This window comes from Somniosus microcephalus, chromosome 3 (assembly GCF_052327205.1).
Source record: "Somniosus microcephalus isolate GS21.2 chromosome 3, FLI_Smic_1.0, whole genome shotgun sequence".
In the NCBI taxonomy this organism is placed as follows: domain Eukaryota; kingdom Metazoa; phylum Chordata; class Chondrichthyes; order Squaliformes; family Somniosidae; genus Somniosus; species Somniosus microcephalus.
In genome coordinates this window covers 273,459,931-273,481,110 of record NC_140989.1, presented here as the reverse complement: position 1 = coordinate 273,481,110, position 21,180 = coordinate 273,459,931, and the positions used below count along the sequence as shown (strand labels likewise).

Genomic DNA, 21,180 nt, shown 5'->3' with positions numbered 1-21,180 from the left:
GGGATGTTGGTGGCAGACAACAAGTAAGTGGGGGCTCTTCTCCAAGCGCTCACACGACCATACCACTGCAAAGCCCTCGATCAGAGCCCCACCAGACTCCCCACCTAACTGAGATCGGCGTCTCAACCCCTGCACAGCCGCAGGAGCAGCAGACTGTTGCCGAGCCCTCACAGGCTCACAAACCCAGAGGACTCCCACCAAAGGTGTAGAGACAGGAGCAGCAAGAAAGTGAGCAAGGGGCCTCCGCATCTGCTGAAGCCACAGGGGAAGCACCACGTAGGAGCACGCATAAGAGGAAGATACTGCACAAGTAGTCACTTGGGCGTAATGTTATGTTTAATTTTGAAAAGCCATCAGTTGGTTATTGTCATTAAAAATTCTGATGGCAAACTGTTGCAGTTGTGGCGTGTCATTTCGCTAATGGGACTTCCACATTGAGGGCTTAGGATGACTTGCAATTGTCAGTATGGTGGTCAGAGTGATAGGAATCCGCAGGTTCTTGGCCATTGTCGATGGTCTGATAAGAAGGTGCGAGGCAAAAGTGTTTGATTGTGCAGGCTAAGCAAATCTGGCCAAGATGAGTGCATGCCTTGCATCCCGGGCAGCAATGTGCTCGCATGCTGCTGTCGCTGGTTGATGCGCCTCTGCAAGCTGGTCGTTGTCGCTCTCCTCCTCCTCATCTAAGGAGGCTATGTGATGAGCCATTTGTTCCTCAGGCATCGGCAAGCCACAATGCTGTGCCATGTTGTGAAGTGCACAGCAAACCACGACCATTCTGGAGACCCTGGCTGCTGAGTACTGCAGGGCTCCATCTGATCTATCAAGGCATCTGAAGCGCATCTTCAGCAAGCCGATGGTTTGCTCGATTATGGATCTGGTGGAAATGTGGCTGGAGTTGTAGCGCTCCTCAGCTTCGGTGGATGGGCTCCTCAACGGCGTCATTAGCCATATCTTCAGGGGATAGCCCATGTCTCCAAGTAGCCATCCAAAAAGTTGGTCTGCAGACTGAATAGCGGAGGCACACTAGACTGGCGCAAGCTGAAGGAGTCATGGCAACTGCCAGGGTACTTGGCACAAACATGCAAAATTTCCTTGTGGTCACACACCAGCTGTACGTTGAGGGAGTGGAAGCCCTTGCGGTTGACAAAAATACCTGGATTGTGATGGGGTGCGTTAAGGGCCATATGTGCAGTCAATGATGCCCTGCACACTTGGAAAGCCTGCCAGATTGTCGAACCCAACCGCACACGCAGTTACACTGGCTTGATCCTTGGAGAAATTGAAGTAATTGTGCACGATGGCAAAGAGGGCAGCAGTTACCTGCATGATGCAAGTGTGTGCAGCCGCCTGGGAGACGCCGCTGATGTCTGCTGCTGATCCCTGGAATGAGGCTGAAGCAAAAAAGTTAAGTGTGGTGGTGACTTTGACGGCCACTGGTAAGGGGTGTCCACCTGGTCCTCTGGGCTCCAGGTCTTGCTGCAGCATTGCGCAGATGTCACCCACCACCTCTCGCGAAAGTCGGAGCCTCCTTTGGCACTGCTGCTCAGTCATGTAGAGGTAGCTGATCCTCTGTAGACGCTGTTTTGGGGGTATCTCCTGCGCCGACGTGCTTCCATGCGCTGGCGCCTTCTGGCTTGTGCAGCTTCAGGTGGGTGAGCAGCAGCTTGGAGCTCCTGCAGTTGGTGCTGCTGTTGGTCAGGGCTCTGCTGCTGCGGTGGCTGGTCTTCATCCGAATCTGATGTCCAGGAGGAAAGGAAATAAATAGTTCCCATTCTTCTGGTATATACCTCAGTTGAGGAAGTGCTCATTCAAGATGGGGAGAGGGGTTTCCCAGGAGGTCATACTGGAGATGGGTGTCAGGCTCTAAACTTCCATAACAATGAGTATGCCTGCTAAAAGTTCCACCAGACCTGAGTCAACAAAGTTCTGCCACCTGCAAATGATTGGTGAAAACTCCTTTTTAATGGTGGCGCTGCAGCTGTTTGTAAGCAATCCACTTGCGATGCCGCCAGGATTCACTGGTGTGTTCCAGAGGAGGAGTGCAGCACGTGGGAAAAGTGGGAAAATTAGAAAGGCCCCTCAAAATGGGATTATAGAGGCAATTAAGTGGTTGTTAAGGGCCTATCCCGTCTCTTGGAGGCCGGATGGAAACGGGGTCAGAAAACTCGCATGTGGGAAAATTGCTCGGAGGCGGGATCGGGCCCGCATGCCATTTTTTGTGATTTTTACCACCTCGCACGCCTCCAATCCCACCTCCTCGGGCCTGGCAAAATCGAGCCCAGTGTCTTTAGATTTGTGTTTTTAACATTTTTAGACACCATAACATTTTTTTGTACTATGGCCCTATTTGTCTTATTACCATTTTTTTTTCTTACCCAGACCCTATTTGTTAGTGCACTCCTTTGTTTGTACGTTCTGTCCCTTCCTGACACAATCTGGTTATCCTTACCCCAATCACTTTCCAGCACTGCTTCCTTGTCTTTTCTCTCTTTAGCATTCTAGATTTCTCTCCGCCAGGAACCTGCCCCCCCCCCCCCCCCCCCCCGACCCCTTTATCTAGTTTAAAGCCCTAAAGCCAGTTTAAAGAAACTGTTCACATGGAGACTTGTCAGCACTGAGTGCCATCCTCTCCTGTTTACTAACCTGCTACTCGATCCCCATTAGGCCCAAGGGAGAAGGTCCATATGTTTTACAGTTGTTGGGAGCCAGGAAAAGTCGGGCCCTGCTTACAATCGGAGACATGGGGGTCGATTTTCCCGCAGGTGCAGGGAATTGTCGGGTTCCCCGAATGTCGGGGTTCCCACACGAATGTAAATGGGTCTGCCAGATTGATGCAATTTTCCCTCAATTGGCCAATTCATTTCCAGCGTGTGGGAACCCTTGCTAATTGACTATTTCCAGTCAGAAAGCCCCACAGTATGATGTCATCATTCGTGGTGCTTTTAAAGTCTATAGCAAGCATTGCAACCTCTGCAGGCTTCCATACGAACCACACAGGCTGGCAGAGGAGCCTGCAGCAGCTGTGGCCAGTGCCAGAACCCGAGCTGGCAGCAAATTCGACGAGGCTTCACTGGAGACATTATTGGATGGGCTGAGGGCCCACAGGGAGGTCCTCTTCCCTAGGTCAGGGAGGAAGAGGCCTTCTACTGAGACCAAGGCTGCATGGATGCAGGTGGCAGCAGATGTCAACTCGCTGGGAGTCACCAGAAGAACCTGGATACAGTGTCGGAAGCGATTCCATGACCTTCACCGTACAGGAAAAGTAAGTATGAAGTTTCCATCACCCTCAAACTGATCCCCTTTGCCTTTCCCCACCAGCATTCTGCTTTAGCACTCTCTTCCTCCACATCCCACTTCACAGTCACATCCATGCACCCTTACCCATTCCCTCTCTATGCTCACATTCACATAACTATTCCACCATGCAGCCCTCACACTCCCTCTCACTCTGATGCTTTGAGCACAACTGACAACACACAGGGAGGGCCCTTGGTCTTGCAGCCTCACACCATCTTTGCCTCCCTCTAAGTACCTATGCTATGCAATCTCTACACTCACTGCTTCATTCTCACTCAAACTCCACTTGTCTCCCTCATTGCATGAAAAGAGAGCTCACAACAACAGAGAGCGAGCCAGGACTGGAGGAGGCCCACCCTCAATAGCCCACCTGACCACCTGGGAGGAAAGAGTCCTGGAAATTGTCGGGGCTGATGTGGCTGCGGAAGCTGGGGAAGGAGAAACAGGGGCAGGTCCGCAAGCTGGTGACAGAATAGTTTTCCATCTCTCTCATTGACATAGCATGAGTCGCTGTTATGATTCTGAAGCTACATCATTTGGACTTATGAACATCTGCAAAATCCAATGTGCATGTAACCTTGGCATCACATCTCTAACTCTTTCCTTTACTCCCCCACAGGACCATCCGAAGCCCCCGTCCCCACTGCGGAGGAGGAAGAGGTTGAGCAGCCAGATGCCTCCGAGGAAGCTCCAACCTCTGAGGGCGCAGCGTCAGCAGAATTCAGCGCACCCAGCACCAGCGCAGACACTCGCACCTCGGTGGGACCTTCGCGAGATAGAGTAGTGTTGTCACCTGGTGTATCATAGCTCACAAGTGAGCATCAGCAGATGGTGGAGACAGGGACAGCAGTGGAGAGTCCTCGTTGGAGGGCGCAGGACTCTGCCAGCTCAGCTCTGCTGCATGTCGACCCGCTGCCTCTGGGTCCATCCGCAAGAGAAGAGGTGATGGATCTCCATGCACAAATGCAGGAGTCTCTGGCAGGTTTTGTCTCCAGGGTCGCTACAAGTGTGGAGCGAATGGAGGAGTCCATAGCGAACATGAGCAGAGCCTTTGTGGAGTCATTGGCGCATGAACACATCACCACGGAAAGGATGGCAACCTCCGTGGAAAGGATGGCTACAGTAGAGGAGAGGATGGCTATGGCCATGGAGGAGCTAAGTCGCCAGAGTGCTGAAAACATGGTGAGTGTTCAGAATAGACTGACATCTCTGGAGGAGCGATGGTCAGCTATTGAGCAGAGAAGTCAGACCTTCATGGCAGGCCCTCTGAGTAGGACTGCCATTGTAGAAACGGGTCCCCATGGCTCCCCCTGATGTGCAGCAAGCTGCTCTCAAGCCACTTGCAGGCACTGAGGGGGACCTGACCCATGAGAGGGAGGTTGGTGGCATACCGCAAGGAAGTGGGGGCTTCTCTCCAAGCGCTCACACTTCCATGCCACTGCAGACCCCTCAGTCCGAGCCCCGCCGGAGTCCCCACCCAACGGAGATAGAGGTCTCAACCCCTGCACAGCCGCAGGAGCAGCAGACTGCTGGCGAGCCCTCGCAGGCGTGCCACCCCAGAGGACGCCCGCCAAAGGTGTCGAGACAGGAGCAGCAGGAAAGTGAGCAAGGGGTCTCCACATCTGCTGAAGCCACAGGGGGACCACTACGTAGGAGCACGCGTAAGAGAAAAATAAAGCACCACTAATCACAAGGGTAGTCACTTGGGTGAAATGTGTTTATTTTAAAAATGCCATCAGTTGGTTATTGTAAATAAAATTTCAGATGGCAACTTCTGCAGTTGTGGCGTGTGTCATTTCGCGATTGGGGCTGGAGGTCCTCTAATGCCAAGAGGGGAAGGAAAGAAAGGCCTCCCATGCTTCTGGTAGGTGCCTCAGTTGAGGAAGTGCTGAGTGAGGGTGGCGAGAGGGGCTTCCCAGGAGCTCTCACTGGAGAAGTGTGTGAGGCTCCAACCTTCCACAGCTGTGCCTAAGCCTTGAACAAGTTGTCCCAAGCCTGAAACAACAAGGTCCTGCAACCTACAAATGCTGTCTGATTAAATCTCTTCTTTCCTGATTGACCTGCAGCTGAAAGTAAGCAAGCAGACATTGTTCACGCCAGGTTTCATCAGCGGGGTTCCCACCAGGCGTGTTTAGAGTGGGAAAAGGCTGAAAATAGCAAGGGCCCCTTAAAATGGCATTAAAGATGCCAATTATTGGTGATTACGCTCCCGACGTTCAGTCCTGCCAGCTGCAGGCGGGACTGATTCAGATCGGATTGAAACGCCGGGGTGAAAGTCAGACGGGGCGGGGAATCAGGCGGGGTGGGGGGGGGGGTCGCGGCCCCCTATTTTTGCAATTTCCCCCCCCCATGCCTGAAACCCTACCTGATGGCTCCAGGAAAATCGACCCCATGGAGTTCACCTATATAAGTCAGCACTCGGTCTATAGCCAGCAGAAAGACCGAGCTGACTCTGACTCCATGGTAGTCTTTCACCGTGTATGATGTGAGCAACTGTGATTTAAGGATTACTATGTTGAGACGCAACATAGGGGAAGTGTCTTTGTTGGTTTGACCTTTTGAGGAGAATAATAAATTTTTAAAATTACTGTAAATATGCTGTTTATACTAAATATTGTTCATTTACTAAATTTGTTTGTTGGGCCTCAGTCTGACAAAGTGTATATTCATCCACCTACCAAAGTCAAGGAAGGCACGTGATATATTCCAGTAAGCTGGAGTATAGTATGAAGGGTTCTCTATTCAACCCTGGGTCTTAGTCAATGTCCCCTGTCATGTTTTTTTGGGCTGCATGGCCTGTGCAAAAATCTGTGCATGCGTTTTTGTTCAATTTAAAAGCTGGCCGTGCAGCTTAAAGGGAATATTGGTCTTAGTCCGATTACCCAGATAAAGACACGCTCTGATTCCTAGGGAATGCGGGGTCTTCTTACTGGAGTGGTCACTGACCTTGAACCATTGTAGTACGTGTCACATAAAAACCAAAAAACATGGATGCAAGGAGTCCCACAGTTTTGAGGTCTTAGGAAAGAATGAGTTGGAGTAGGAGACTGTTTGACTAGTCTTAATTTCAACACACCTGAGGATGTGGGCAGGAGGACAACATACTTGGAGTTTAGAAAGAAAATGGGAGGAAAGTTCAGAGGAGCACTGAATGTAGTATTAATTAGGATTGCAGTGGAGCGGGGTGGGGAAGGCGGTTGGAAGCTAGAATTGAGGGGAGGCGCAGCGATTTTCATTACCCCATTGAAGGGTGTAGAGATCAAGATTTAGTGATTGTTGTTGCACTGAGAGGAATGGAGGGTTGACAGTTGCAATGTTTGGGTAGTGGGAGTCACCAGGAAAAGAGTGGATAGGGCTGCTGAGTAAACAAGATTGTTGATACATAGAAGGAAGAGAGTGGGAGAGGACAGAGTTCTGTGAAACACAAGGGAAAAAGTGATTTAAACAAATTAATTATACCACAGATACAGTGATTTAAGAGATAACTGAAGGTAACAATTCTACTTCGACACTCCCAGCGCATGCCTCAGAATGCATATCGTGAATTGCACAACCGCATAATAAGTGGAAAACCGTGAGCTGGGGTTGCACTATTTCGGGATCTGCGTACCTGGGTGTGTGTTGGCGCAGAAGGCAGCATTTTTACCCCTGGGTAGTCATGAATCTCGCACAGAAATTTAAATGACAGAACCATTGGTGGGGTAGGGGGAGAGAGACGCAAGACTCATTATCATCACTGCTGCGTACCTTTTAGTTCTCGGAATGTTTTGGTTTGGGTAATTTAAATCTACAAAACCAGCAGGTTTGTTTGATGGAAATGGTGGATTATAAAACCGATTCTCTCATTGCGCTACAGATAACATCTTTGAAAAGTTGAGTCCTGAAATGGAGAAACTGGACCTGGAGTGCAAGTGTTTGGGAGGTGGGAAGATTGATCACAACAGCAAGCAGAAGAAAATTCGAGTATTCGGTGTTTCCACGGTGAGTAACCTATTGCCACTCCTTGAGCAGAATGCAAAGTCACTTAAGCCTTGAAAATAATGTCGTATTCCAAAGAATGCCTGCACTATAAGTGATTTACAGGGAAGTAATATCGGGAGTGCAGAGTAATGAACAGTTCCTGCCTGTTTATTGCACGCTGCCCAATTGCTCTTTGGCGGATCTGGTGTGTTGGTGCTGGAGAAGTGTGTTGAGCTAACTAAGCTAATTATTGGCAGCAGAACAGCTGGTTAGTTGAAACGTGCAGCATATTCCAAGGTCACACATCATGGGTGTATCTAGTAGGTCATAAATTTATTTTCAGCAGGGCCAACAGCTTTAACCCTTTCCCCATTGACTGACAGCAATATGCGACAGTAACACAATTCTACTGGCTTTAGTGGAGCCCAGGTGGGTCATTAATTCCACCGCCGTTAACATTGGCTACTGCAGACAATGCCGAGACCTATATGAACCATAACATTTATATTCCATCAGTACAGCTGGTATGCGAAGAGTAATGCAGGCGAATGCCTGCTTTAACTGGAGCTCCCAAGGTGCATTTCTTTTTAGGCAGTCATCTGTACTTGTCGCAGATGCATCTGTCCATGACAGCATCGGTAGCAGTGACCACCGCAGAGTCATTGTGGAGACGAAGTTCTGTCTTCACACTGAGGACACCCTCTAACGTGTTGTGTGGCACTACCACCGTGCTAAATGGGATAGATTCAGAACAGATCTAGCAGCTCAAAACTGGGCATCCATGAGGCGCTATGGGCCATCAACAGCAGCAGAATTGTATTCCACCACAATCTGTAACCTCATGTCCCTCACTCTACCATTACCACCAAGCCAGGGGACCAACCCTGGTTCAATAAGGAGTGTAGAAGAGCATGCCAGGAGCAGCACCAGGAGTACCGAAAAATGAGTTGCCAACCTGGGGAAGCTGCAACACAGGACTACATGCATGCTAAAAAGTGAAAGCAGCATGCTATAGACAGGTCTAAGTGATCCCACAATCAACAGATCAGATCAAAGCTCTGCAGTCCTGCCACATTCAGTCGTGAATGGTGGTGGACCATTAAACAACTAACGGGAGGAGGAGGCTCCCATGAATATCCCCATCCTCAATGATGGTGGAGCTTAGCACATGAGTGCAAAAGACGAGGTTGAAGCGTTTGCAACCATCTTCAGCCAGAAGTGCTGAATGAATTATCCATATCGGCCTACTCCCGAGGTCCCCACCATCACAGAAGCCAGTCTTCAGTCAATTCGATTCACTCCACGTGATATCAAGAAACAGCTGAGTGCACTGGATATAGCAAAGGATATGGGCACCGACAACATCCCGGCTATCGTGCTGAAGACTTGTGCTCCAGAACTAGCTGCGCCTTTAGCCAAGCTGTTCCAGTAAAGCTACAACACTGGCATCTATCCGACAATGTGGAAAACTGCTCAGGTAAGACCTGTCCACAAAAATCTGGAGAAATCCAACCTGGCTAATTTACCGCCCCATCAGTCTACTCTCAATCACCAGCAAAGTGATGGAAGGTGTCATCGACAGTGCTATCAAGCGGCACTTACTCACCAATAACCTGCTCACTGATGCCCAGTTTGGGTTCCGTCAAGACCACTAGGCTTCCGACCTCATTACAGCCTTGGTCCAAACATGGACAGAGAAGCTGAATTCCAGAGGTGAGAGTGATTGCCCTTGACATCAAGGCGGCATTTGACTGAGTGTGGCATGAAGGAACCCTAGTAAAACTGAAGTCAATGGGAATCGGGGAAAACTCTCCACTGGCTGGAGTCATACCTAGCACAAAGGAAGGTGGTTGAAGATCAATCATCACAGCCCCAGGACATCGCAGTAGGTGTTTCTCAGTGCAGTGTCCTAGGCCCAACCATCTTCAGCTGCTTCATCAATGACCTTCCCTCCAACATAAGGTCAGAAATGGAGATGTTCGCTGATGACTGCACAGTGTTCAGCGCCATTCACAACTCCTGATATAATGAAGCAGTCCATGCCCACATGCAACAAGACCTGAACGACGTTCAGGCTTGGGCTAATAAGTGGCAGGTAACATTTGTGCCACAGAAGTACCAGGCAACGACTATCTCCAACAAGTGAGAGCCTCACCACCTCCCCTTGACGTTCAGCGGCATTACCATCACCGAATCCCCCACCATCAACATCCTGAGGGTCATCATTGACCAGAAACTTAACTGGACCAGCCACATAAATACTGTGGCAACAAGAGTAGGTCAGAGGCAGGGTATTCTGCGGCTGTGGCTCACCTCCTGACTCCCCAAAGCCTTTCCACCGTCTACAAGGCACAAGTAAGGATTGTGATAGAATGCTCTTCACTTGCCTGGATGAGTGCAGCTCCAACAACACTCGAAGCTCGACACCATCCAGGACAAAGCAGCCCATTTGATTGGCACCTCATCCACCACCTTAAACATTCACTCCCTCCACCACTGGCGTACCGTGGCTGCAGTGTGTACCATCTACAAGATGCACTGCAGCAACTCGCCAACGTTTCTTTGGCAGCACCTCCCAAACCCACGACCTCTTCCAACCAGAAGGACAAGGGCAGCAGGCGCATGGGAACACCACCACCTCCAAGTTCCCTTCCAAGTCACACACCATCTTGACTTAGAAGTATATTGCTGTTCCTTCATCGTCGCTGAGTCAAAATCCTGGAACTCCCTACCTAACAGCACTGTGGGGAGTACCTTCACCACACAGACTATAGAGGTTCAAGAAGGCGACTCACCACCACCTTCTCAAAGGCAATTAGGGATGAGCAATAAATGCTGACCTTGCCAGTGACGCCCACATCCCATAAACTAATAAAAAAGAACAGGGAGTGCTGCCTGAGGCTGTCCTTGCCTCGCTGCAGCTGTCAGGATACCCGAGTCCCGGGACATGTAGCGCCGTGTGACAAGTAGCACTTAACCTTGTACTTCACCCAAGTGATTCCCTTATGGCAGGAATATTTGTGCTGGCTAGCTGCTTGGTTTCAGCATAAGTGGTATTTGGAGAACAGCCAGCCTGCTGGGAGTCTACCTTGTGAGAGTGCCTAGCGATAGGCTTACATTGAACCAGCCATGCCTGATGCGCTTGTGGCTGGCTTCTTCCATCAAGAAATCCCTTGTCAAAATGCTGTTTCAAATAATCACCTCCAAACAGACTTTCATTGCATGATACTTTTTATGATGTTACTTGTGGTAAACCACGTTCACTATCTTATCACTGTTAGTAGTTAGCACTGTTCACCACTGTTCGTTATAACTGTATCACTGACCACTATTGTATCACGGTACGAGGTCGCCTCTTGCCACACTGCTATACCTGGGATGACCACTGCCGACTCCGCCTTGGCTCCACCCACCAGGCCAGGTATAAAGGTGAGCGACTGGCTGGTATTCCTCCTGCTTGGATCGGATCACCCACGAGAGTGGGCTCTGTTATTTAGTCAATAAAAACCTTTAGTCACCTTCGTAACTCTTCGCCTTTTATTGGAGGAATTGATAGGTATATCAATTTTATTGACTAAATTTAATGATGTCCGACAACGAGTCACAACCGGCGGAGGAGCCACCAGCGCAGCTCCCAGGAGCACAGCCACACCAGCCAGCTTGGCTGCGAGCCCTCAGACCGCCGTACCTGGACCTGAACCCACGAGCAGCAAACTCAGCCGCAGACTTTAAACACTGGCTGGTCTGCTTCGAATCATACCTGAGAGAATCCAGCGTCCCTCAGGCATCCAAACTAAGTGTCCTGCAGGCACAACTGAGCCCGAGAGTATACACTCTCATCGAGGACATGACTACCTACGAGACCGCCATCAACCTGCTGAAACAGAAGTACCGGACCCCGGTAAACTACATGTACGCTAGGCACCTCCTAAGATCACGGCCGCAACAGCCAGGAGAATCAGTAGCCGAATTCTCACAGGCGCTATATGCACTCGCCAGGAACTGTGACTTTAAATCGGTGTCGGCAGCCGAAAATACTGAAGATAATATCCGCGACGCATTCCTGAAAGGCCTACGGTCCGAGTACTCACGGCAAAGACTGCTGGAAGCTAAAGACCTCAGCATGGAAAAAGCTGAAGCCCTCGCTATCTCCCTGGAAGTGGCCCACCAAGATCAGGAAGCATTCACCAGGTACTGCTCGCGACCCTGGGACTCGGGCCCGACCCCTACCACAGCACCCTTCCCAGCGCTGCCCCCGGGACCTACCTCTGCGTCGGCGTCCTGGACCCGACCGGCCCCGCCACCCCCGGCACCGGCCCCGACATCGGGCAGCCGCGATCGGGCCGCCGGCTGTTTTTTTTGTGGCCAGGAGAAGCACCCGAGGTCGCGCTGCCCAGCCAAGAACTCCATATGCAAAACCTGCCTGAAGAAAGGCCACTTCTCCAAGGCCTGCAGGAGCGGATCCTCAGAGGCCAGCAGTGCCGCATGCGAACTATGGGGGCGGCCATCTTCGTTTAGGGCAACTGAGGCCAGCATCCCCACACATGAGTCATGGGGGCGGCCATCTTTGATTAAGGCAACCGACCCCAATAGTGCCTCATGTGAGCTACGGGGGCAGCCATCTTCTCCGTCATTTTGCCCTACCTCGTGGGAGACGCCATTTTACTCACCACGCCCGACCGCCTCGCCCGCAGATGACAACGACTCGCTCAGCTACACTCTAGCTTCCGTCACCCTGGACCAAGCCCGCCCGCACCATCTGTCCAAGTCAATGATGGACATCAAAGTGAACGGCCACGCCACGACCTGCCTGTTCGACAGCGGAAGCACGGAGAGCTTCATCCACCCAGACACGGTGAGCCACTACTCCCTCTCTGTCCTACCAACGCGCAGCCGAATCTCGATGGCATCGAGGTCCCACGCCACGGACATCAGCGGCTACTGTGTCGTGACCCTGTCGGTTAAGGGCACGGAGTATAAAAACTTTAAACTCCTCGTCCTCCCCCCATCTCTGCGCTGCCGTCCTACTAGGGCTGGACTTCCAATCCCACCTCCAAAGCGTAACCCTAGCATACGGTGGACCCCTCCCCCCACTCACAGTCAACAACCAGCAAACGTTAAACCGCCCACCGCGTAACACCTGCAGCCTCTCCACCCTCAAGGTCCCGCCACCCTCTCTGTTTGCTAACCTTACCCCTGACTGCAAACCCGTCGCTACCAAGAGCAGGCGGTATAGCGCCGGGGACAGAGCCTTCATTAGCTCTGAGGTGCGGCGCCTCCTGAAAGAGGGCATTATCGAGGGGAGCAGCAGCCCCTGGCGTGCCCAGGTCGTAGTTGTAAAGACCGGCGATAAAAACCGCCTGGTCATCGACTACAGCCAGACCATAAACAGATATACCCAGCTGGACGCATACCCCCTCCCCCGCATATCTGACATGGTCAATCAGATTGCACAGTATAAAGTATTCTCGACCATCGACCTGAAGTCGGCCTACCACCAACTCCCTATCCACCCTGAGGACCGCCAGTATACCGCCTTCGAGGCGAATGGGCGCCTATACCACTTCCTTAGGGTCCCCTTCGGTGTCACTAATGGGGTCTCGGTCTTCCAAAGGGAGATGGACCAGATGGTTGACCAGAACGAACTGCAGGCTACATTCCCCTACCTAGATAACGTCACTATCTGCGGCCGCGACCGGCAGGAACATGACGCGAATCTGGAGAAATTCCTCCGTACGGCCCAACGGCTGAACCTCACCTACAATAAGGAGAAATGCGTGTTTAACACCACGCGCCTTGCCATCCTCGGCTGCGTAGTGGAGAACGGAATCATCGGCCCCGACCCAGAAAGAATGCGCCCCCTCATGGAGCTACCCCTCCCCCACTGCCCTAAAGCACTTAGGAGAACCCTGGGGCTTTTCGCCTACTATGCCCAATGGGTACCCAATTACGCGGACAAAGCCAGACCCCTCCTGAAAGCCACTTCCTTCCCCCTCACGGAAGAGGCGTGCGCGGCCTTCTCCCTCATTAAGGGAGACATAGCCAAGGCCACGATGCACGCAGTGGACGAGTCCATCCCCTTCCAGGTGGAGAGCGACGCATCCGACTTCGCCTTAGCCGCCACCCTAAACCAGGAGGGGAGGCCAGTGGCCTTCTTCTCAAGGACCCTACAGGGCCCCAAGATCCGACATTCGTCGGTCGAGAAAGAGGCCCAGGCGATCGTGGAGGCAGTACGGCGTTGGAGGCACTACCTGGCAGGCAAACGATTTACCCTCCTCACCGACCAGCGTTCGGTGGCTTTCATGTTTAATAACAAGCTGAAGGGCAAAATCAAGAATGACAAGATTTTGAGATGGAGAATCGAGCTCTCCACCTACGATTATGAGATCTTGTACCGGCCAGGCAAGCTGAACGAATCCCCTGATGCCCTTTCACGAATGACATGCGCCAGCGCGCATATCGATAGGCTTCAGACCCTCCACGACCAGCTCTGCCACCCCGGAGTCACCAGACTCTACCATTTCATTAAGGCCCGCAACCTGACCTACTCCATCGAGGAGGTCAGGACCATGACCAGGAACTGCCAGACCTGTGCGGAGTGCAAACCGCACTTCTATAGGCCGGACCGAGCAAGCCTGATCAAGGCCACCCGCCCCTTCGAGCGCCTGAGCATCGACTTTAAGGGGCCCCTCCCGTCCTCTGACCGTAATGTGTACTTCCTCAACATCGTTGATGAGTACTCCCGTTTCCCCTTTGCCTTCCCCTGCCCCGACATGACCAGTAGCACGGTCATTAAGTGCCTGAATGCCCTCTTCGCCTTGTTCGGGTTCCCGAACTATATACACAGCGACCGGGGCTCCTCCTTCATGAGCGAAGAACTCCGGCAATTCCTCCTAGAGAGAGGTATTGCAGCAAGCAGGACCACCAGCTACAACCCCAGAGGTAACGGTCAGGTGGAAAGAGAGAACGCGACGGTATGGAAGGCCGTCCTCTTAGCCTTAAAGTCTAAGGGCCTCCCAACCTCCCGCTGGCAAGAAGTCCTCCCGACAGCGCTGCACTCCATCCGGTCATTACTTTGCACGGCCACTAACACCACCCCCCATGAACGAATGTTCGTTTTCCCCAGGAAGTCGACTACGGGAACCACTCTACCAACCTGGCTGACCGCCCCGGGGCCGGTCTGGCTGCGGAAACACGTGAGGGCCCATAAAACGGACCCCCTGGTCGAGAGGGTGAACCTCCTGCACGCCAACCCCCAGTACGCCTACGTGGCGTACCCAGACGGGCGGGAGGACACTGTCTCCCTACGAGACCTCGCACCCTCAGCCGATCCGGAAACACCGCCACCACCCCCCCCAACCCCAGCCCAGGTAGACGGCATGCCGGAACCCCACGAGCCCTCGCCGACCACGCAAACACCAGCATCAACACCGGATAAGGCACCAGCACCGGATAAGGCAACACCACCGCTGCGGCGATCGGAGAGGCTTACGAAGCCTCCGGACAGACTGACCTACCAGAATTGGTAGTACACTTCACCCCGCCGGACTTAATTCTAAACAAGGGGTGAATGTGGTAAACCACGTTCACTATCGTATCACTGTTAGTAGTTAGCACTGTTCACCACTGTTCGTTATAACTGTATCACTGACCACTATTGTATCACGGTACGAGGTCACCTCTTGCCACACTGCTATACCTGGGATGACCACTGCCGACTCCGCCTTGGCTCCACCCACCAGGCCAGGTATAAAGGTGAGCGACTGGCTGGTATTCCTCCTGCTTGGATCGGATCACCCACGAGAGTGGGCTCTGTTATTTAGTCAATAAAAACCTTTAGTCACCTTCGTAACTCTTCGCCTTTTATTGGAGGAATTGATAGGTATATCATTACTCAAGTTCATTGTGTGCATTACATGGCATGAACATGATACCTGGTACGTACTGGGCATGAGCTCAGGGGAGGCCCCCAGTTTCAACAGCTGCTCTTCAATGTGGAGGGCAGCTCCTCAAATGGAGCCTTGGACTTGAATGGCTTTGGGCCACTACCCGTGCAATCCCACTCTTGCGATTATACTGATGTTATACTGGAAGCAGACAGATAGTAGTGAGATTCTGCAAGTACATAGAGCTCAGACATTGTCATGCAGCTGCACAGTTTCAACCCACACTCCGATATAAATTGAACAGACATCACTGCTCGGTTGACATACAAGCATTCCTTGTGTGAACCTCCTTTAACAATTGTTGACGTTCACACATGTTGGTATATGGACATGCTCGTTGTATCTTTCCCAGTTGTGCAAAGCGTAGATTGCCCTGATTCTTTCATGGAAGTACTGCAGTGTACAACCTCCACTAGCATGGCTTAGTGGTCAAGGATTTAAGAAGTGTGTCAGGATAGCCATTTCTTGCATATCTACGTGTAACAGGCGCTTGTTCTAATAACTATTATTGTATTACTCGAGCAGTTTTATTTAGATCTTACATTGCAGATCTCTTTAGGTCCTGTGGGTGCTCCTATTTCCTTCCACACCTGCTGCAATTGGTGCTTTATGGGTGCGGCGGGGGCAGGGGTGTGTGGGGGGGTGGGTGGCAGGAGGCTGCCATAAAGTCCTATAAATTCTGTCCTTTCTTTCTCACTCTTAGTAATGCAATTGTTGTGCCCTGGTGCACAGGACAATCGCAGCTTGGCCTCGCTGAAAGGCACTATTTCAATGGTTTAACTGGCTGTTTAGCACTGCTAACAGATGCTGACTGTGATTTAGATGCTCTGTTCTGTATCCATGAAAGAAATCAGTGGTTTGACGAGCTGGCTAAGTAATACTAACCGCATAAGCAATGTTACTTTTACCCCTTCATTACTGCACAAACTCATTTCTCGCCTTTAGATTGTTTCTGTATTCACACTGATAGCCAAAGATTGTAAGATGTGTTGTATTTATCAGTCATACTTTCTAATACACAGCAGCTATGGTATCCCTGTACCAGCTAGCAAAATTAATCATAGTACTGCAGCACATTGCCAAACATCCATCACCGTTGCCATGATTCGCCCATTGTCATCTAGTTCAGATGTAGCCAAATTGATTCTCCATGTCTCAATCTTGGCCATGGTGGGGAGTGGAATCCAACTGGATGTCAGATACTTTACCACAACAAGGGAATATTGAAAATATACAAATAATTGGTCTAAAATCTGTATTTTAAAAAAAAAAAGTGCATATCATAAATTGAGTAACCAGGATGTCCTTAATCATGCAGGTGAAGTTCAAAAGTTTTTTTTTTTTACTTTACTCCACTTCTCAAAAATCATTAAATAAGAAAAGATATATGCAATCACTATTTGTGGGTACTGAGCAATGCAGTAGATCTGTGCAATGTCTTTTCACCTCTGGAGCTCGGGTTCAAATCCAGCCCAGACTATTGGGATTAGACCCTTTCTCACTGGGCTGAAATGGTTTCAATCCAGTTCCTAGTGGCTATAATTCCACAGCACAAAACTGCCAGTAATTCAATAGAGGTGCCTTTCTGAATGTGGGGTTAAGATAAATAGGGGTAAAACTGACTCTCCATTAGTTGTAGCAGAATTGTAAATACGCCCTTTATACATGTGATTAGGATAACAGAGCAAACCTACCTCCATTGTCGGAGCAGAGTATAGGCAACTTAATAGGGCTTTCCCCATACCTGCCTGGGTGGCAAAAGCAATATTTTCCCCACCAGCACTAACATACCTCACTTTGGCAAATAATTTTTCTTTAAAAACTCAGTCTTATAAGGAAGAATATTCTAGAATGTGTTGGGGAGTACCAGATCTCCAGGTTGCTTGAGCTGCCATCTCAACCCCTCAATATGTTACTGTCTGGCAATTCATTCTAAACTCTCTTATCCTCTGTGATGCAGATCTGTAGATCCTTGCCACTCAACACGATGACGTGTCCTCAGGCAGGTAGATTGGTGAGGATGAGGTTTCCTACCACAGGCCCAGTCTGGCAGCTCGGTCAGTAGTGGTGCTGCCGAGCCACTTTTGGTGATGGACATTGAAGTCCCCCACCCAAAGTATGTTCTGTGCCCTTGCTACCTTCAGTGCTTCTTCCAAGTGGTGTTCAACATGGGTTCATCAGCTGAGGGAGGATGGTAGGTGGTAATCAGCAGGAGTTTTCCTTGCCCATGTTTAACCTGATACTATGAGACTTCATGGTGTCTGGAGTCAAGGTTGAGGACTCCCAGGACCACTCCCTCCCGACTGTATACCACTGTGCCACCACCTCTGGTGGGACAGGCCATACCCAGGGATGGTGATGGAGGAGTCTGGGATGCTGGCTGAAAGGTATGATTCTTTGACTATATCAGGCTAGTCCCCAGATGTTAGTGAGGAGGACTTTGCAGGGTCGACTGGGCTGGGTGTCTGTCAGGATTTATTAGTATACTTCTTTGGAGCAGTTTGGAACAACTGAGTGGCTTGCTAGGCCATTTCAGAGGGCAGTTAAACGTCAACATTGTTATGGGTCTGGAGTCGCATATAGGCCAGACCAGATAAGGACAGTAGATCTCCTTCCCTAAAGGACATTAGTGAACTATATGGGGTTTTTATGACAATCCAGTAGTTTCATGGTTACCATTACTGATACTAGCTTTTTATTCCAGATTTATTTAATTAACTGAATTTAAATTCCCCAGCTGCCGTGGTGGGATTTGAACTCTTGTTTCTGGATCATTAGTCCAGGCCTCTTGGATTACTAGTCCAGTAACATAACCACTATGCTATCGTACCACTGTGCGCCCTTCCTATACATATTCCTATGCTAGATAGCTTTTGTCAGTGGAGAGGCTGGCCGGACAGGCTCTTTCCTGTCCTCTGCCAGTGTTGGCGTTGAGTTGCCTGTCACGTGCAGAACTGTGGTCTGGGGTTACTTGACCTTGAATGTTTTCTCCCTGTGGTGAAATAACTGAGATCCTGTTACATTTGTTATAAGATTATGAACCCCTGATGTTGAGAATTGATTTGGCTATGTTTAAAATAGATGCCAATTTTTACCAAAAGTGGGTTTCACTTTTGCCACTGTCATATACTCACACTAGTGATTGAAATACGCAGTGGCCTGAGGCTGCTAAATTTTGCATGTTGCAAGTCCACTTGGCTCCTTGGCTTTATCACATTGGCCGTTTCAGTGTGACAGCGAATTACTCTTCTGGTACCCAGGCAGTAAAAGTGCTGGAGTAGGTAATATCTTTGTCAGGTGGAAGTTATTATTGGCTTTTTAAGTGTGGCTGCAAAAAGCTGCATGTTACCTGGAGCTTTAGAATTAATAAAGGAGTCTTTACTCCTGTATCATCCACATTTGAGATAGTAGCTGGCATAAAGTGTATAACAAGTCCAGAACACACATGTTCTTTGACCACACTTTTGGTTACCCCTCCTAATATCTCATTCATTGACTTGGGGGGAGAAATTGGGTATGTAGCGCCACCTATTAGCGCCTAAAGAGGGCAGTCAGTGGCTGTAGCGCCACTGGCCGCGCCTCCCGCGATATTCAGCGGGGGCGCTAATGGTGGCGTTAGCCTGTTGCGCTGCGCCGCTACCGATGACGTCATCGGTGTGTGCAGCGCCCCGATCATGATATTTGGTAGTGAACGCCGCTGTAACGCCGTTCGCTACCCGTGTCCGGTTCATGGGGCCTTGCTGTGCCGGCAGTGGCGCAAGTTAAGGCGGAGGTGCGGGGCGGCCGCCTTTTTCGGCAGCCGCCTGCCAGCACCTCCGTCCCCGGCCTACTGACCCCGCCCCCCCCCCCCCCCCCCGCGGCATTGCTTTTTAAGTGTTGGCGTTGAGTTGCCTGTCACGTGCAGAACTGTGGTCTGGGGTTACTTGACCTTGAATGTTTTCTCCCTGTGGTGAAATAACTGAGATCCTGTTACATTCGTTATAAGATTATGAACCCCTGATCGCACTGTTGCAGGCCCCTCCACGTTGCGCTGCAATATTCAGTTTCAGCGCCCTAAGAGGGACGCGAGTGCCTCGAGCCTCGCCCCGTCTCCCTCTAGGGGCGCTGAAACTGAATTTCTGACGTTCGTTAATGCTCCGAACGCTGCGCAAAAATCAGCGCCCAGACGAACTTGGCGCCACTTGGCGCCTCAACCCAATTTCTAGGCCTTGGTGTCAATTTATGTCTGATTACACCTCTGTGAAGCACCTTGGGACATTTTTAGATGTTAAATCCGCCATATAAATGCAAATTGTTGTTATTGTTAACTGCCAGGGTGAAGTTGAAGAGGTTTTATATTTATATTGTTCTTGCCCCTTACCCTCCTCTCCTGAAAGCAGACTGACCCTAGTTTACTGTGAACCAATGACAATACTTTCACCACTGTCCAGGGCCCCAAACACCCCTTCCAGTTGAAACAGCGATTTAATTGTACTTCTTGCAATTTAGTATACTGTATTCGCTGCTCACGGTGCGGTCTCCTCTACATTGGGGAGACCAAACGCAGATTGGGTGACCATTTTGTGGAACACCTCCATTCAGTCTGTAAGGGTGACCCTGAGCTTCCTGTTCAGACCATAACCTCTGCCCCTATTTTTTCAGCCGGCAGCTGTTGATGATTCTGCCGTCCCCATTTGCAACATTTAACCACTCTTGCCTTCTACCCTAGCACAGACTGTTCCTTTTGTTCTTCCCACCCTCGCCCCCACCCCCTTTCCCTGCCTCTGCACCTGCGTAAAACCTGATACATCTCTAACTTTTTCCAGTTCTGACGAAGGGTCACAGACCTGAAACGTTAACTCTGTTTCTCTCTCCACGGATGCTGCCTGTCCTGCTGAGTGTTTCCAGCATTTTCTGTTGTTTCAGATTTCCAGTATCGGCAGTGTTTTGCTATTGTTACTTTAATCTCCTGGCGGATGTCCTCGCCCGATGTCCACACACACTTATCAGCAGTTACAGGATGGCAACCAAGAGCAGGAACCCCGTTGAACCTATCCTGCGGAGGCTGTGGTGCGCGATGAGAGTAAATATAATTGATGTTAATGTCCTGTTTATTTGTCTTAGGGTTTTGGGAAAGCGGATCACTCCATTTCCGTGGAAAAGCTGAAGACCGTGTACAAGGACTATGATATTACCTGGTCAGACGATACCAAGTGAAAACGAGGAGTCACTAGACTGTCAACAGGATTGGTGTAAAACTGTTTTCACTTGTTTTTGTTGAAGCAGCTTCAGTATTTCTGGATGAAAGCAGTTTATTTGTAGCATTCAGTTGAACTATGATAGTGCTATGGGATTTTGCACACTGTGGTGTTAAACCGTGTCCATGTAGAATTTACTTTGAGATTCATTGCCCAATAAATGGTACGTTGTGAGTTTACCTCGAATGTATTGTGTGGTAACTTGTCAGCAGATTGCACTGGGCTGTAAAGTAATTGATTTAAGTCTGTTCTGGTGCAGACAATGTTTTGTGCTGGTGGTCAGCACGGAATTTGGATTTGCACTTGCACTTTCAAGGTAGTGTTTTTTAAAGATTGCCTAAATTCAGGGGTGAAGAACTCTGGTCAAAGTAGATAAGGGGGAACCAGTGGATGTAGTATATTTAGATCTTCAAAAGGCATTCGATAAGGTGCCACACAAAAGGTTATTGCAGAAGATAAGGGCTCATGGGGTTGGGGGTAATATATTACTAACATGGATAAACAATTGGTTAAAGGACAGAATAAACGGATCTTTTTCAGGTGGGCAGGCTGTAACTAGTGGGTGCAGCAAGGATCGGTGCTTGGACCTCGGCTATTTACAATCTATATTAATGACTTGGATGAAGGGATTGAGTGTAAAGTATCCAAGTTTGCTGATGATACTAAACTAGGTGGAAACGTAAGCTGTGAGGAGGACACAGAGGCCGCGATTTTCCCAACCTTGGCGGGTCTGGTGCGGC

General features: G+C 50.2%; 1 protein-coding gene across 1 annotated transcript in view; it reads left to right on the top strand.

Annotated features, from left to right (window-relative positions):
- The window catches only part of LOC147121956 (14 kDa phosphohistidine phosphatase), a 39,585-nt gene extending 18,966 nt beyond the window's left edge, over positions 1-20,619 (top strand). Inside the window, exons 2-3 of the mRNA XM_085982548.1 lie at positions 7,154-7,278; positions 20,307-20,619. Of these exons, the coding sequence (XP_085838674.1) occupies positions 7,154-7,278; positions 20,307-20,399 (218 nt within the window). The 3' untranslated portion in view covers positions 20,400-20,619. The remainder of the gene's footprint in view (positions 1-7,153; positions 7,279-20,306) is intronic.
- Positions 20,620-21,180: the final 561 nt, after the last annotated feature.